Source organism: Falco punctatus, assembly GCF_963210335.1.
Source record: "Falco punctatus genome assembly, chromosome: 8".
Taxonomy (NCBI): Eukaryota; Metazoa; Chordata; class Aves; order Falconiformes; family Falconidae; genus Falco; species Falco punctatus.
The window spans coordinates 16,107,208-16,123,894 of record NC_137588.1 but is presented as its reverse complement, the minus strand read 5'-3'; the positions used below and the strand labels follow the sequence as shown (position 1 = coordinate 16,123,894).

General features: G+C 43.1%; 1 protein-coding gene across 5 annotated transcripts in view; it reads right to left on the bottom strand.

Annotated features, from left to right (window-relative positions):
• PIKFYVE (phosphoinositide kinase, FYVE-type zinc finger containing) overlaps positions 1-16,687 on the bottom strand; it is a 69,151-nt gene continuing 52,464 nt past the window's right edge. For all 5 annotated transcript variants that reach the window (XM_080400239.1, XM_080400241.1, XM_080400240.1 and 2 more), the window contains 14 exons: positions 15,835-15,895; positions 15,109-15,252; positions 14,837-14,957; positions 13,638-13,733; positions 12,818-12,901; positions 12,243-12,334; positions 11,419-11,583; positions 10,794-10,853; positions 10,172-10,348; positions 9,371-9,474; positions 8,985-9,113; positions 7,363-7,624; positions 4,630-4,704; positions 1-3,698 (listed from right to left, as the gene is read on the bottom strand). In XM_080400239.1, the coding sequence (XP_080256365.1) occupies positions 3,583-3,698; positions 4,630-4,704; positions 7,363-7,624; positions 8,985-9,113; positions 9,371-9,474; positions 10,172-10,348; positions 10,794-10,853; positions 11,419-11,583; positions 12,243-12,334; positions 12,818-12,901; positions 13,638-13,733; positions 14,837-14,957; positions 15,109-15,252; positions 15,835-15,895 (1,686 nt within the window). In that variant the 3' untranslated portion in view covers positions 1-3,582. The remainder of the gene's footprint in view (positions 3,699-4,629; positions 4,705-7,362; positions 7,625-8,984; positions 9,114-9,370; positions 9,475-10,171; positions 10,349-10,793; positions 10,854-11,418; positions 11,584-12,242; positions 12,335-12,817; positions 12,902-13,637; positions 13,734-14,836; positions 14,958-15,108; positions 15,253-15,834; positions 15,896-16,687) is intronic.

Here is a 16,687-nt window from a genome sequence, read left to right as displayed (position 1 = left end):
TATTTTAGTCACTTTATTTGTATCTATATACAATACATTTTGATTCTCCAAGTAGTCAAGGCAGTTATTCTCAAATAGTTTAGTACATCAATTCTATAAAATACAGCTGAACCAAAGTAGATTAGAAATACATACACTATGGTACATTAAGTGCTTTGAATAATGGTTAGTCCGGCCACCTGCTGGAGAGCAGTTCATTTGGTTTTGGTCATTCTTGCAGCGGAGAGTCTGCTCCACAAGTAACTCCCCTGAGCCCAGCAGAGCTACTTCACCAACAAGAGTCCTCCCCCTGCTTTTGGGGGACAGAACACATAACTGGGCCACTACAAGGCATTTTGCTGTCTACACAATGACTCAAAGCAAGTCATCAATTCTAACGGGGACAAGATTTACACATTGTCACAAGGCCTCCAATCAAAACAACAGAAGAAAAAGAGCCAGCGTAGCTCTGAAGAAACGCAGTCTTCATGTCTGCGACTGGGATTTGCTTACACACATATACAGTACACTTGTACTATAAAGCAATAAAAACACTCTAATCAAAGGGTTCATGTAATACCTCAGCTGTTCCCCTAGGACATCCTTAGGCATGCTGCAGGGACACACACCTAACAGTCCCACAAGGAGCTCTCTCAAAGATCTCTTCCGCATGACACATCGCTCTCCTTTTGAGAAAGTCAGCTTGTAGCAATTGAAATACCAGGACAACTGAAAGGGGAACATCTGAGGAGATTTGTTCAACTGCTGGGATACCAACTCGAAATGTTTACAGCTCTAAGTCACATCACACTCAAAGGCATCCCAATTCCAGTCGATACTGCAGCCACCCTGTTACCCATGACTAGTAGTTTGCTATTTACTTGGGTCTGGTCCAGACTAAACTATCGGCTACATCCTGACCCAAAGTTAGCTGTTGATGCCAGCTCAAGATCACTCCTGCAAATCTCTCTAACCGCTACAACTTCAGCCCAAGAAAGTCACAATTCACACACCTGGGCTCCATGTCCACAGGCTGCAAAACAGCTGGCCAGTGGAAGGTTCTCTCATTTCTGCCGTGCCGAGGGCCTCATGCTGTCATGTGCAGGGGAACATTAGCTACAGCCAGATGTCACGTTGCTTTAGAGCCAGCTGCTTGGGAGTCTGGAAGACAAGCAGTATAGAGCAGCCACACATCACCGGAATAATTTACTGGTGACAGGACTAGCACATCACAGCTCTACATTAGCCTAGTGTAGATGCCATGACACCACCCATATTCACGCTCCATCAACCAATCCACTTACTGACAAAGGTGGAAGATAACATAGCCAGCGGCTGTTGGGTCACCTTAGCTGGTCAGGCAAGTCAAGTTTTTTTTCCTTGTAAACTTTAGGAGGGGAAGGAGGAAGAACACATGTAAACTTTAACTGAGACTGGAACAGATTCAGCCTGCATGGCGAGCTCTTTCCTATTGATGGACCAAGACAGAAGGTAGAAGCCACAGAAGCGAGGGCAGCATTGAGCTGATGGACTGGTTGGTTCCTCATTACACCAGGCCCCACACCGAGCCAGCCACCCTGCGAGTACATTTCAACACAGGAGGTGAGACATGTCCCAGAGGGGGTCAGCCGTACCCGATTCACTGTGCCGGACCGAAGGGATTCTGGGCCAGAGGGAGCAAGTAGTACTGTATCATCTTTCCACAGCACACATCACTGCAGTTTCCACTGCACACCTTCACCACCACACCCCCAGAAACAACGTATACATTGTACGGAGGAAGTAAGGACACTTTCATTTCTGCTGCTTCAAGATCAGCGCCTTTGCTCATTCTCCAGTAGGGCTTCGCAATGGGGTGGAGAAGATTTCTTCCAACACAGGTAACTGCTGCTCCTGACAGCTCAGACCTGAACTGCACTGGTTGGATTTGGAGCCAGCTTCTCAGTTCTCAGTGCTGGCATTTTCCTTTCTCAGTGCTGCCCAGCTTTTACTCCTAAACAGAGACACCACCATCTGCTGCAGAATAGTGACCACAGGAGGAGTGAACAAAATGCTTATTTCAATCCACAGTTACAGCGAAGATGGCATTACCAGGCAACCGGTCAGAACAAGCAAGTGGTCATGAAGAGCTATACTGTCCCAGATCCACGTTTGTCTGAAGTCCTTCCATCAGAGACTGGAAGTCAAAAGGACAGTATTCTTGCCTCAAACTCGTAAAACCCCCTCTTATTTACTGGCCTACATTATATATATATTATATGAAGCTAAAAAGTAAACTCATCACCTACAAAAACAGGTAAAAATTATTAAAAATGGAAAGAAGTGCTTATTGTCATAACACAGATTCACAGATCTCTGCACACCTTGTCCATCACGCAAGATACCTGTTAGTTCAGGTTTTTCTTTTTACAGAAAAAGACAACTACATTCATCTCAGTGGTGCAAAAAGAAAAAAATTTAATACTGCTGAAGAGACAGTTTTGCCATTGGGACTGCACAGTGTGATGAGATCTGGATGCTCATTCTCATCAGCATGTCACAAATGCAAGAAAAACATCCTCCTGGCAAAGTTTCTCCATGAGGTAAAAGGCATTGTTTGAAAGTTCTGGGGAACTGAAAGGGATTTGAAGTGATCTGCCAGGAATGATGGTTTCATTAAGCAGAAAGATGTCACTCTAAGGCAGTATGCTTCACTCTATCAAGCAACTTCGTGTGTTCTGCTAAGGGAAGTGTTAATCATCTTCATAACTATAATTGATCCAAGTCTTGTTGAATTAAAGGGTGTATTTTTTTAGTTACTCATTTCCAGAGATTTGCAAAACATTCAGATCAAAGTATTGTTTAGGAATGAAGGGATATGTTTTGGGGTTTGCAGTATGCTGATGACTGACAATGCATTTTTATGGGATTCAGCTAAAACGAAATTAGGAGAGATAAAGACAGAGTTGTACTGCAGTAATACAACTTAGAAGATGTAGTGATATGACATTATAGTTATGGAGCTGCCTTTCGAAAAAAAAAAATACTGTTTACAGAACCCAGGAAAAATTGAAGCTACAGAGCATAAGCAGGACAAGTTATTCATGGATCCTAAACTACAGACGACAGCAACAATAGCAGAACTCAGGAGTTAACTTCATCCTTCTCTCGCCCCACCCCACCTCCACACACAGAGGGAGGTTTATTTCACATTTGAAGCATCACACATCCACTACAGAAACGTAAGCTGCTCATACTCAACACCACATGGGCAGCGCAAGACTTACAGAGATCCTGTACTTCTACACCACCATGAACTGGAGAGTATCTGTTCCAGTGCTCTTACTGGGACATAGCATCACCTTCCCTACCGACAGGGGGAATGTCTTAGCAACGCCGTTCAGTGGTACCTTACGGCTTAGCTCCTTAGTGAGGCTGGTTTGCTTATCAGCCTCCAAGAGAGGATTAAAGTGCAACAAGCAGATTTCACACTTCACGACATGACGCCCGTGGTCAGTGTAGACATGGAACTGCAATCCTCTTGCTTACTGCTCAACAGACCACAGGAAGAGAGTGGCCTATAATGTCATTGTCCTCTTGTGCTTTCCCAATATGGGCTTTAGCTTAGCAATTCAGGCCCAGTCCTGTCCAGTGGTCTGGCACCATCAGGAAATACTTGTCCATAGCTTCACAAAACCTGGTCCGGTACAGTTCTGGAGAGACCACAGTTGGCATCTTACCTAACGTGTAAGAGTCAAGAGCAGTTAGAAGTGAGCTGAAGAGTATACTGCAGTACAGACAGATGTCACAAGATTACAACACCAGGCAACGTAATCATGAAGGCATACTGTACATGGAAGGGTCTTGGAACCAACAAGCACTATCAGCTGTGGGTTTTGTTGGGGTTTTTTTGGTTTTGATCTTAAAAATTTAAGAGAGAATACAGATCCAAGTCTGGAATGCTTAGCACTGAATTGAGATACCTGAAGTGAGAGGAACCACCTAGGCTTTTTATATCAGCCCTGATTGTTTCTTTTTCTCTTCTCCTGTTCATGGGTCTTTGAGGTTTTGCACCAGAAACGCAGATTTCTTCCATGAAAAATTTCACTATGGACATGCTTTTATCTCCAAACACCTCATCAGTGGTACATCAAGTGTACCCCTTCCTTTCTCTTTCCAGCCCTCCTAACATGGGGCCAACTCTAGGCAATGCCACACAAAGTGAGGTACTCCACTCACTTCCACAAAGGGAACATCTCAGCTCCTCAAAATACGGGCAGCCATTTGATAAGGATTCCTCCATACTAGCAGCTCAGCATATATCTCATTTCTGGACTCAGAAAACATCTTCTGAAATCAGGCAGCAAGTTTTTTTGCTAATATCTCTGTATGGAGATCTAAGTTACCAACTACTCGCATAGAAACAGAACAGTCTGATAAGTAGGTGACCTTTACCCCATTCCCAGGAATTATAGCACTTAAAGGGTCACTTACAGAGGCAGATCAGTGTATTAGTTTTTCTGAAACTTGTTATTCCTTCCCCTGCTCTGGACAACTTAATCTAGTACGGCAAATCAACATGGTGGGGAAGTTGTGGCTTTATTAGCACATTACTGGAAGCTTCCAGGTAGCAAAACATCATCAAAAGTTTTGCTTTCATTCTGGACTTACCTTGTCCTCCCAAAATGCCAGTTGACTTCACCACCATTTCAAGCTTTTTGTCCCAGGTAAAAGTGCGAATATAGTCTGTTGAATTAAAAAAAAAAAATTCCACACGCAAATATGTCATATCTGCCATAATCCAAGTAATGCTGTTCTAAAATGTATCCATTTCCCCTCAGAAAGGGCAAGAAAGCAGCAGGCTTCCACAGCCAGAACTTCAGTGTTCCCCCTACCAGTTGCCTCACTTTCTGGGGTATTGATTATATTTGGGTAGGGCGAATATGCTAGCTCAAAACCCCAACGAGATCCCAGTCAACTCTTCCCGGCTCTGCACAAACAGACTGCCCAGGCACGCTAGCGTTTCAAGGGCTCATTTACAAGAGTCACATAGCTGATCCTCGTTCCAGAAACACACCGAGGCGGCCCGCTTCGCTGTAACAGCTCCCACTACTTTACCGCAACAGCTAGCAGTATCAAGACTTGGACACCTATCCATTTAAGCCAGTAGTATTCCCCATTGTGGTAGCCACCTAAAGGTTCGGTAACAGAAAGCAAACACTTTTCACTTCATGATACGGAAGATTGGAAGAGGGGGCTGCAAGGAGAAGACTTCAGAATTGTTTCCAAGCCCGAGGACGAAGCCACAGTAAATTTTTCAATACTGTGTTATCACTATCTACTAACATTTGACAACAAGTGTAATTATACCGTTTTGAATTTACCGTTTCTAGATTTACAAAAGGCCACCTTAAGTATCCACATGCTTCACTTCAGCTGTCCTTTACACAAACCTCATCAAGACCTGCCAGTCTTAAGACTTACCGATTTATCTGAATATTCTTTGAAAATGCTCCCGTAGAGTGCTTTAGGACTGATACCCGTTTGTGCACTAACTACTGTCACTTCAATCCCCAAGGGCCTGAGCCCCACGCAGCAGGGCCTACAAATAAAGTCTTTACTTTTTATTTAAGTTCCTTAGAGACCTTAACTTAACTGTTTCTTGTATCACATTAGGAAATCTAAAATAGGTAGAGATTCTGACCTCAGCTTCAAACTTAGTCCAAGCTAATAGGTTTTAGTTCTGCCCCCACAGCAAATACAGCTTCAGTACCTCGTAAGTTCTCAGAGTATCGTTTAGAGAACATCGTGACAGCCTGATAGAGCGGGCATGCTCTCTCTTCTTGAAGATTTGTGTTAAACAAGCTCCTTCAGATCATGAACAACTGTTCTCACCACACCGAAGGAACTGTTAGCTTTAAACATCCTCTAAAATATACTGTTTAATCAGGCAAGACTTTCCATAGGACAGTGAACAGCTGCAAGTACAGAAGGAGCAGAGTCTTATCCCATTTACTCAAACATTCAAGAGTGTACAAAACTAGAAAGTAAAAAACAACTTGCAGTTCTTTGTAGCTGGGCCTTCGGTTCTCAGCCAGAAGTGTTATTGGAATGGCTTTCAAGGTTTATCAGAAAAAAAGTAATTCAGAACTCCTGGCTTGGGTCTCATCTGGAAGCATTTCTGAGCTAGGTTTCAAGACCATCTCATAAGGATGTTGTGAGGTTATGCAGGGAGAAAATTAAAACGGCAAAAGCCCAGCTAGAACTTGAGCTGGTCACTGCCATAAGACAACAAACAGCGCTTTTACAAATACATTAGAAACCAAAGGAGGGCCAAGGATGATCTCCATCTTTACTGGATGCAGGGGGGAAAGAGTGCCACAAAGGATGAGAAAAAGGCTGACGTACTTAATGTTTTCTTTGCCTCAAGATATTATAGCAATATCAGCTTCCCTCTGGGTACTCAACCCCCTGAGCTGGAAGGCAGGGACACAGAGCAGAATGAAGTCCCCACAGTCCAGGAGGACATGGTTAGTGACCTGCTGCTCCACTTAGACATGCATAAGTCTCTGGGTCCAGATGGGATCCACCTGAGGGTACTGAGGGAGCTGACAGAAGAGCTCACCAAGTCACTCTCCATCATTTATCAACAGTCCTGGCTAACCAGGGAGGTCCCATCACCATCCCTGGAAGTGTTCAAAAAACACACAGATGTGCTGCTTAGGGACATGGTTTAGTGGTGGACTTGGCAGTCCTGGGTTAGCAGTTAGACTTTATGATTTCAAAGGTCTTTTCCAACCTAAATTACTCTACGATTCCCAAAATCACTTTCACATCCTGTAAAATGACTTCACCTCCAAGTTTTTTTGCACAATACATGTTTTCCCCTCTAAAGATGAATGCCTACTTTGCAGTCACAAGTCAGAGGATACGGCAAGGTAACTACTGCATTGCCACCCATATTACTGAGGTCAGACTAGGTGATCAGAAATGATCCCTTGATGTTTAACTTCCTTCTGCCATGCCTACCAACACTGTTTCTCCTTAGATGACCTCCACATAAAAGTTTAAATTTATATGGCTACATAAACATTACTGAACTTAACTTTAAAGATTAAACACACTAAAAAAATAACCTTCCCTACTTCACCGGAGTCAAAATATAGGTTAAACACCAACTTGACTGCTTTTTCGCTACCCATGAGGCCTCTTGCTTATATTATATGAGACTTCCTGCCTCCACTCTGAACACCCATGAGAGGTGAGGGTGGTGTTCCATCAGGAAAACCAGCTTTCCTGACATGTATCTCTGTGGTGGTGGTCCAGTTCAAGGACTATAAACACCTAAACCCAAAGAAAGCAGTTTCCCCAGCTGAAAGCAAGAAAATACAAAAGACAACCTACCGATGATCCCAACCACCAGCTCATTGTTGGTATCATCACGACCCACCAGTAGGGAATAGTCGATGATGAGGTGGCTGGAGAGGAACTGAGAATCACTGTGTATGGAAGCTCTCAGCACAGCCTTGCAATGGCAACGGATGTACAAAGGATTGTCCCGGACCATCTTCAGAAGGTTCTCATCCAGAAGGACTACATCACAGCTTTCCTTGCCTGTGTCTGTTTTGACATTTCTATTCCGGAGGGAGCCCTTCAGGTCAAAAACCTGCAAATGGAGAACAGCGCTAATTTGTTCCATTGTTCTGTGAGGTTGAAGACTTCACCACACCCAACTGCAGTGTTTAAGAAGGCAGCACGGCAGGGCAAGTCTTTCCTTCTCCACAGGAGGACAACAGTTAACAAAAAACACTTTCATACTACAAAAATAAAAATTTTCTGAGTGAAGAGTAGCATATGTAAGCCTTTATGAAAGCTCTGCTACCTCAGTTCACATGTTTTAGGCAAGTTATTTCATTAATATTTAATGTAATTTAAGGGGAAAAGGGTGTCTCTAATTTTATATTGTACAGGTAAACTCAGTTTTCCAGTCAGCTTCTACAGTCTCAAATGCTGACAACAGTAAAGTCACTGAAGAGGGAGGCGGATCTTGCATGAAGTACTGTTTAACACGTGTTAGCAAGAGACAGACCACCATTATGTCATAAAGAATCTCTGGAGGCCGCCGGTCCAATGCCCTGCTTGAAGCAGGTCCTGTTAGAGAAGGTTTTTTCAAGCCCTGTCCAGCCAAGATTTGACTAACTTCAGGGACAGAGTCCACAGTCTCTTTGGGTCTGTTTTAGCACCTGACCACCCTCATGATTAAAAAAAAAAAAAAAAAAACACCAAACAAAAACCACAAACAAACAAACAAAAAGAAAACCCACAACATCCTTTACTTCTACTGAGAATTCCCTTCAGTTCACTTTCTCCCACAAATATCCCCTGTTTGAGGTCAGGCACTGGGAGGGAAGGCAGAAAGCATTGATACTACCTAGTTTTAGAAGCGACATTTGTTCGAAATTCCTTTTCAGCATCAAGTCTGTATTTAAAGAGAATTTTCCCCCAGTCATTTTAAGGTCTTCATTCTACTGTCTTATAAAGGCCGCTTTTCCTTTACTAAGAGCAAGACTGAGCTCAAAATCTTGTCCCACACATGAAGTGGTTCAGGGAGAGAACAGCAGGTTCAAAACATGATTAGTTCCCCCTCCATTGCACCACCTCCACTGGTGAGGCTTTCCTTAGCAAAATTAGTCTGTAATCCCAGTTAGTTCTTCTAAAAACTATGCAAAAAGGTTTCACGTTTCCCTGATCGGGCAGGCAAAGTTTTCTCTCAGACACTGCAGATGCAGGAACAAGTGAGACTTCTAAAAACTGAAGCCTGCCCTACAGCCATCTGAACTAGCAAATACAGGCAGCAATTTACCAAGGGTCACATAACAAGAAACAGGCACAAACTCTCCCAGCTTTGAGCAGCGCTAGACACAGACAGCACATGCGAAGTTAAAAGTTACCCAGACAGCCACTCGTAACCCCGCTGGCTCCCAGTCAGAGCTGCGCTGCAAGGGAACACAGCGCTGAGCTCTTACCTGAGCCATCTTCCTGCCATAGAAAAGATTTTCCATGACAAGCAGATCCAGCTTCTTTTCAGTGTTGTTTTGAGAGTTCTTGTATCCAATTCTATACACTCCAAGGATTTTGGCCAGTGCTGTGGGCTTCTGATGAAGAGAAGACACGAGGTAAGATCTCTCCGTACAGGCAATCGGCAAACAAATACTAGAGGCACCACTGTTCTCTCTGTATTACAGCTTAGAAGCCGTAGCAAAATTCCTACTTTTCATCTTAAAAACACATTATTAGTACAACTCATACCCTCCAACACTTTGGTTTTACTTAAATGAAAGGGGTTAATGGAAACTGTTACTGGTCTGTAAAATACAGAACACTGTCTAAAATAAAAGGTTGATTTAAATACCTTCTGCTGAACTGCATTAATGATGTAAGTGAAATAGTGTGGAGCAAAGTCAAGGAATGATTGAACTTCCAGACGAGGCATCTGCTTCAAGATGAATCTATCATCTGTTTTAACATCAGAGGCAACAGGGTTACATACAGTAAGTGATCTACTCTTTGCAAGTTCCTTAGGTCTGTCACACAACTGAAGTGGTTTGACAAATTAAAGGACTACAATTCTTTTAAATCCTTAGCTACAGAAGCTCTTTTCTAGAAACTTTTTTACTTCATATATTCTGAATTTCAGTCTTTTTGCAAATCAGGGAGAAGAGACTGTCTGTGCTAGATTTACCTCAGCTATATGGGCTTCTAATACAGACAACAGAAACAGCCTACAGACTTTTCCCTTCAAGACTTGTTTTAAGTAGAGGCCTACAATGAGCCACAATTAAAAAAAAAAATCCTATAGATGAACTATAGCATGTGGAATTAATTATAAGAAACACTGTGTCTTTAATAACCAGCTTTTCTTGAATTACACTCAAGTTTTTGTTTTCTGAAGCCTGCCTAAAAGAGTACAGCCCTTCTGCTCAACTGGCCTCCCTAGCTGCTATTACAGAGTAACAGAACTACATTTTGTTCTGCACATACAAAGAGACAAATCATCTGATATTGAAGATCCCAAAACAATCCACTTTCCCTTCTGAGTGGCCACTGAGTCAGCAACCCTCTGGCTAGGCATAATCAGGAATTAAATGACACTAACGACCACCATCCCCAAATAATACCCTCTCGTTATGAAGGGGGAAGAGGCTGCATTTACCCTCAGTCACATAGAACGCAGCCCCAGATTTGCCACCTCGTGCCTGCCAGGGCATAGAGTGAGAGAGGGATCGGATGAAATCCTCTTCACTGCTCCCCAGTATCACTTCACGCATCTTGTGAAACTCGCCAGCGTAATAAATCCGGCAGTAGAACTTGGCATTTGCATCTGAAAACTCTGCAAAAGAAAGGTCTTCCTCAATAACAGCACGTAAAACTTACTGACTACCCAAGATGACACTTAAAAAGATTTTATTAACGTCTAGAAGAATATTATTGTGCTCAGCATTCCTCTCTCGTACCTATTGTACTTCGGAAGTTTAAACAAACAAGATTTAAACGGAAAATGTACAGGGAAGTCAACCCCCTTTAGGTTAGCTCACAGTATATGCCATGGAAAAGCATCCAGACAAAGGATCAATTAAAGAAAAAAAAAAAGTTTTATGGGGTATTCTTGAGAGACTGATTACAGTAAGTAAAAATTGCATTGCTCTGTTCTTGATTTATTTTTCCTTCGTTCTCAATGCAAAGAAAAATTAATTAACTTCAGGATTTCCATTACATTTGTATGAATAAAGGAGTCTGTCAGCTAAGACTTCAAGTTACTGTTTACAACTACTCACGGAGTTCCACATGGGGATTCACCAGCTGTTTCTTCTGTCCATCTCCTCCATCTACATCATCTGAAGGCATAAAGGGACAATTCATTCAGGATTGTTCATTATTATTAAGAAAGCCATGTAAGATACTACTTGTCAACTCATACTACAATAAAAACATTTTATTTTTTCAAGAATACAGAGAGAACTACACATAGGGAACGCGAGATACAGCTACAATGATATATGTATGCTAGAAGAGCAGTGCTGTTCATGGGTCAGATAACTACAGGCTTTCTCTTCATTAATTTTCCATGAGCTGGAACAATGGAAGATAAAAAGGAAGTGAGGAAGAGAGAGTAAGCTGATTAACTAGAGTCAACCAAATCCAAAGGCATTCAAACCCAGACTACAAAATGTCCCTATAGTCACCGGGGTTTGAAAGACCCTATTTCCCTTCTCATAAAGCAAAGCAATGTCTTTAGGAGGAACCTAATTTGATGCTCAAATCATTCATTTTCAGTGCATATTGAGTAATCTTGGACTGTTGAAGAAGTATGAGCAGAGTGTGTTCCGGGCCTTAGAAGTATGGTTAAGTTTTGGGAGAAGTAACAGCCCAAGACAGAAGATGGACTCAATAGTCTTGTACCTTGAGTCTCTGCTCCCTGGTTTTCTGCTCCCTCTTTGCCCATCTGTCCAACCTGGTAGTAGGCACTATCAGCACCACGTAAGGTCTCCTTCTTCTGGGAAGACAGGTCTGGACTCTTCCCTCCCGTGCCACGGAAAAATGACAACACACCAGATGGTTTCTTCGCTACAGTGAAAAGGAATAAAGAAGTTGGCCTTGGCATTTCCACAGGCAGTTTAACAAAAGCATGACTCATATGAGCATTCTCCATTCATTGTTCAAACTACAGGAATGAAGTCGTTACACTGTAACTCATTTGCTATTCTTCAGGCAACCAAGGTCCATCAGGTCAGCTGATTTACGTGTTCCAAGTACCATGCTGGAATGGTGAGTCACTTGACAACACAGATCAAGTGTGAGCATCTTTAACGTAAGAACCTCACTTCTCCATTTCAAAATATTTTAACTGCTATCTTTTTAAAGATGACAGTGACAAGAGATCGGAACATACGGGCGTCATACCCCACTGAACAGACTGAACTCAAGAACAAACCAAGGTCTACTACATCATAACATACTAAATCAGGGAATGATAAGTCTGAACTTGTAAGAGTCACAGAAAGACATCATGGGCACAGACTTTAAAAAAAAAAAAACACCACACACATGCCCTCACCCCCTCCTGTTCTACATCAAGTCAACTCTAGGACTAGTCACAATTTCAACTCAGAACGCATTTTCTTTGTTCTCACTTAACTTTCACAAGAGTTAGAACTCAGGTTAAGTGGACTCAAGTCTGAGCTGAGATTAGCACCATAGATAAGATTTTGGCAAAATCATCTTACGCTGTTCTGGTTCTGCATTGCGATTTGAAGGACCCATGTTAGCCTCAGGCAGGCGGACAGGGCTACTGCTCTTTGGTTTGCTGTCTGACATGCTGAAAGGAGAAAGAAAAAAACCCATAAATACTGCTACCCAGGCACACACTGTACAATGTTACTCCTGTACGTTTATTTCTCCTCCATGCCTAACACTAAATACTGCTAAGGGAAGAGGATGCAGTTCAACACTGTAATGGTGTTAGACTCTCCAAAGCTGTTCTCCACCTCCTTGAGAGAAACCTCTTGTGGCTCCATAGCAACAGTTCCATCCATCACCACACGCAGAAGTAAGCAGGCCTAGTAATCCCTACCATGCACGCAGTCAGGGGATCAGGTGATGGAGCCAGCACAGTCCCCAACGTGAAATGGAAACTCAAGATACTGCAAGTACGTGTTGGCTGCATGGAATGCATCAGATTCCATCAGGAAGCTAGGGTGCTAACAGAGGCATATTTTGAGGGTCCTTCTCCATCCTAGTTTTGGCTTATTCACTACAATCACTGTGCCTTTCACTGTGTACTACAGCTCCTGCACGTAACCTGTTCGGCTGTAGTCCTTCTTCAGAACTGTTCTTCAGAGATGCTTTGGACAACTCATCCAGGGCATTTCTGTACTCCTTGCAACTGAACGGAAAAGAAAAATAAAAGAAAGAAAAGAAGGAAGAAAAAAAAAAAAAAAAAGGAAAAAATGTTAGCTGTTCTGTGGGAGACTTTGTAACACTAACCCAAAGACTCAGTTCAGAGTCAACCACGGGGGAAAAAAAGCCCTCCACAGTACAAAAGCCTTTCCATCTTTTCTTACAATTAAAGCTTCATTCCCTTACAACAGAAGCTGCTCTAGATCATACCCCTTGTTTCTCCCTCTTCCACAATTTGAGAACGTGCTTCTCTAGAAGTCTGCCATCATGTGACACAAACCCCAAGATTTACTGGCACAGCTAGTTTGGAGAACTGAGTAGTAGCAAGAGCTACTACAACCACAGGAAAGTATTCATAATGCAGTCTGTCTCTTGCCTAACCATTGCTCCCTAGCTCAGTTGCACTTTATCCAGGCTGGAGAGATGAGCAAAATTTAGTAGCACTTCTTTCTCTAACAATATCACGTTACAGGGAACGCTAATTCATTTTTTCATACTAGAGTTTGGCAAGAGAAAACCAAAATCCAGCTGTAAGTTGGAAGACCTACTTTCCCTATCTCAGTAGTAAAAGGAGAGAGTGTCAGTTCTGGCAGAAACTCTCAACACTGCTGAGTGAAAAAATTCTGTCACGCTTGTTACATATCACTAGGATTTAAATATTCCTTGCACAGAAAAGCTGCCAAAGTACATGTGCCAGATGCACAGCAAAATCACACCAGTACCTGAGAGCAAAAGCTATAATGGAGCTTGGTTCTTTCTCGCAGACTGCAATAGGTACACGTTCATGTTCATACATTAGGTAGTGCTTATCCGGGTCACTAAATGAAAATGACATAGGGAGACTGTTAGAAGATGGTAAAAGTTTGTGGAAAGAAAAAGTTTTGGTCAAAACCCAGATCTCATCACTGCACTCCCAGGCACAAGCTGCAAGTCTCAGCGTGGAACCAAAGCTCCCCAGATCAGCTTCTCCCAATAAGCACATTCATAGCGATGTGGTTAAGTCTAAATGGTATGTGTTAGGGCAACCAGCACTTCAAGCAAGCTGCTTATATCAGAACACCAGCTCCAAGTTAGAGTAAGAGTCTGTTTCTGCTTAGCAGCCACTGTTACTAACGGCACCAAAACCTGCCTGAGTTTGGGCTGACTGTCCTGCAGCATGATCTGCAGAGTGAAGTTAGGGGACACACCTGCAATCTTTTCTGAACAAGCAGTTTAGTACAGAAAAATCCCCAAAGCCTCCTGGGTTTCTGTAAGATTTCCTTTTACTGACCTGTAAGGTCCAGTTATTTAACTTTTACCTCATTAGCTCACGGCCTCCACTACTACCCTGGGCGAGGATTCAGAAGTTAAACTCAGGCTGCCAAACGTTAGGCTCATGTCAAACAAGAAACACTACAAAGCATGCAGACCAAGTAGCTGAAAGACTTTCCAGCCTGCCCGTTTTCACATGAGGGGGGGACTTGAGGGCACATGCAGTAGCCACTGAACCTGACCTACACCCAGGCAATGCCAATTTGAGTCCAACCCTTGGAAGAGGTCTGGAAGCAAAAACAAGAGGCAGCATGTAGCTTTAGTAAGTCTTTGTTAAGGAAGGACATTTCTGCTCCCTCCCTGCAGCAACAAAGCTAGAAGGTTTCTCCCTCTTCCCCTCCCATAAGAGATCTGAGGAGGCATGCTAGGAGGAGGAGAAACTGATAACATATAGGGACAAAGGTGGCGCATTAATAAGAAAAGCGGGTAACCTACAAACACCTAGAAGGGACACAGAAAACTTCTTACCTCGACCAAGTTCCATAGCTTATTCAGAGGCAAACCCAAGTAAGGACTTAAATTATATACTGCGCAAAGGAAGCATCCATGGCTGTTTGCAATTTGACCAGGCTACTGGTTTTCTACCTCATATGTATTATGCAGTACTTACAAGGGAAATGGAATGGGGTTATAGTTGTTTCCAGGCAAAAAGTTAGCCAAAATAGCTTTCATAGTAGACTTCTCCTTCACTTGACTGTCTGTAGATCCCAGTGAGTGTCCATCAAACACATCTGAAACAGAGATAAGTTAAGTCTGCATCAAAAAAAACAAACTTCAAGCTGTAAATTCAGAATGAAGGCTGCAGACCACGGTTACCAGGTTTACTAAACAGATCTCACACACAAGCAAGAGAAAGAATACAAGGCCACGACTGAACTATACCTTCTGAGCTGCTTGTTGTATCCTGTTCAGACAGTGTGTTGGCACCAGTCATATGCTCCGATACTACCTCTGGAGAGGTGGGCAGCTGAAGATGGGTGGAGCCCGTGGAGCTCTGACTTGATAAAGTAGTCAGGAATCGATCCTCTGAGATTAGAAGGACAAAAGAAAGCATTTTACATGGCTATCAGAAGTAACATTGCTTGCTCCCAGGCCAAGCTATCACCAGTGTCTATTTTCAGTAAGTTTTTATTTAAAGCAGGTAAGGCCACCCACCCAGAGCAAAGAAATGGGCAAGCCCATCAGTGTAGCACATAACCTCCAGAAAATGCACATACTTATACCCACTACTCTCAGTTCCCACGAATTCTCAGTATGCCTCACAGATAAGAGGTCTCAGCACGCACAACTACTTCACAGAAGAGTTGAGAGGCATTTCCCCAAATTCCTTGTTATTTAGAAAGCCTCAGAGTTTTTAAACAAGCTCAAAGGAAAACCCTCGCTGGCCCCTTTAGCATTGGTAGTAATACAGCTTCAGATTAGAAGCAGACTTTGCTGTTTTTAATAGTAAGCTAGAGATCAGCTTATTCCCATCTGACACAAGGAGCATTCACCATTCCTCCAAATTACTGAATTTGACAAAGGCTCCCATGTTATATCAGGGAAAGGGTTACAGCAAGCTTCTCTTGGTAGTTTAAGAAAAATAAATAAACGAATAAACAAACAGACCTTTTTCTCCATTTTGCAGTGCTGGAGAAGCATTGCGTGGGGAAGCATCCATGCTACTGATCTAGGCAGAACAACAAAATGCCGATGATGACGCCAAACTCTTTATAACAGCTGTACCCCTTCCTCTGTGGAACACTTGCAAAAGCAGATGTGCCACAACAGAACACTCCCCCCCACTGTTCTCAGCCTCTGTACTGTCGCCATATCTGCCACCAGATGAAAAAGACAAGGCAACAGCAACCCAGCCTCACAAGATGGTTATGACTGCCGCCATCTCTGTATGCTGCTTTAAAGGCTACACTCTTCTTCCATATAAACCTACTTGCTGCTAGATGAAGGCAACGTGCGTTTTAACATCCAAGAAATGCGTGTGAAGTGGAAAGGACGTGCATGCACACAACAGAGCAAACCCAGGGTCTCGTGGGGTTACTTAGTGCACCTTGCTAGTGTTAGAACTACTGGGAGTTCAGTCGCTCTGTACGATGCTTATATTGCACTGCCTTGCGGTCTGGCCATTTTCCTCAAGAGTGTCAGCTGCCCAAAGGCAGCATGCTGGCAGCTCCACCCTTAGACAGAGCTCGAGGCACCAGTTCAAAATCATTTATACATCCCCTCAGCCAGTTCCCCTAGGACATATCACAGAACAGAGATGAGCCTGCAAATTCATTATCGGTCTTCCCTGGTTTCTTTACTCTGCCTCTCCTGATATTTTTTTTACTTTTCCCTTTTCACAAGGGATAAACCTGATGGGCCTAGGGTCTAACAAGGCGACCTCATTCTTATCTGGGCATACACTTGACAATCAGCTCTCCACTGTCAGTATTCATATTAACACCATGCAAACACCACAGAA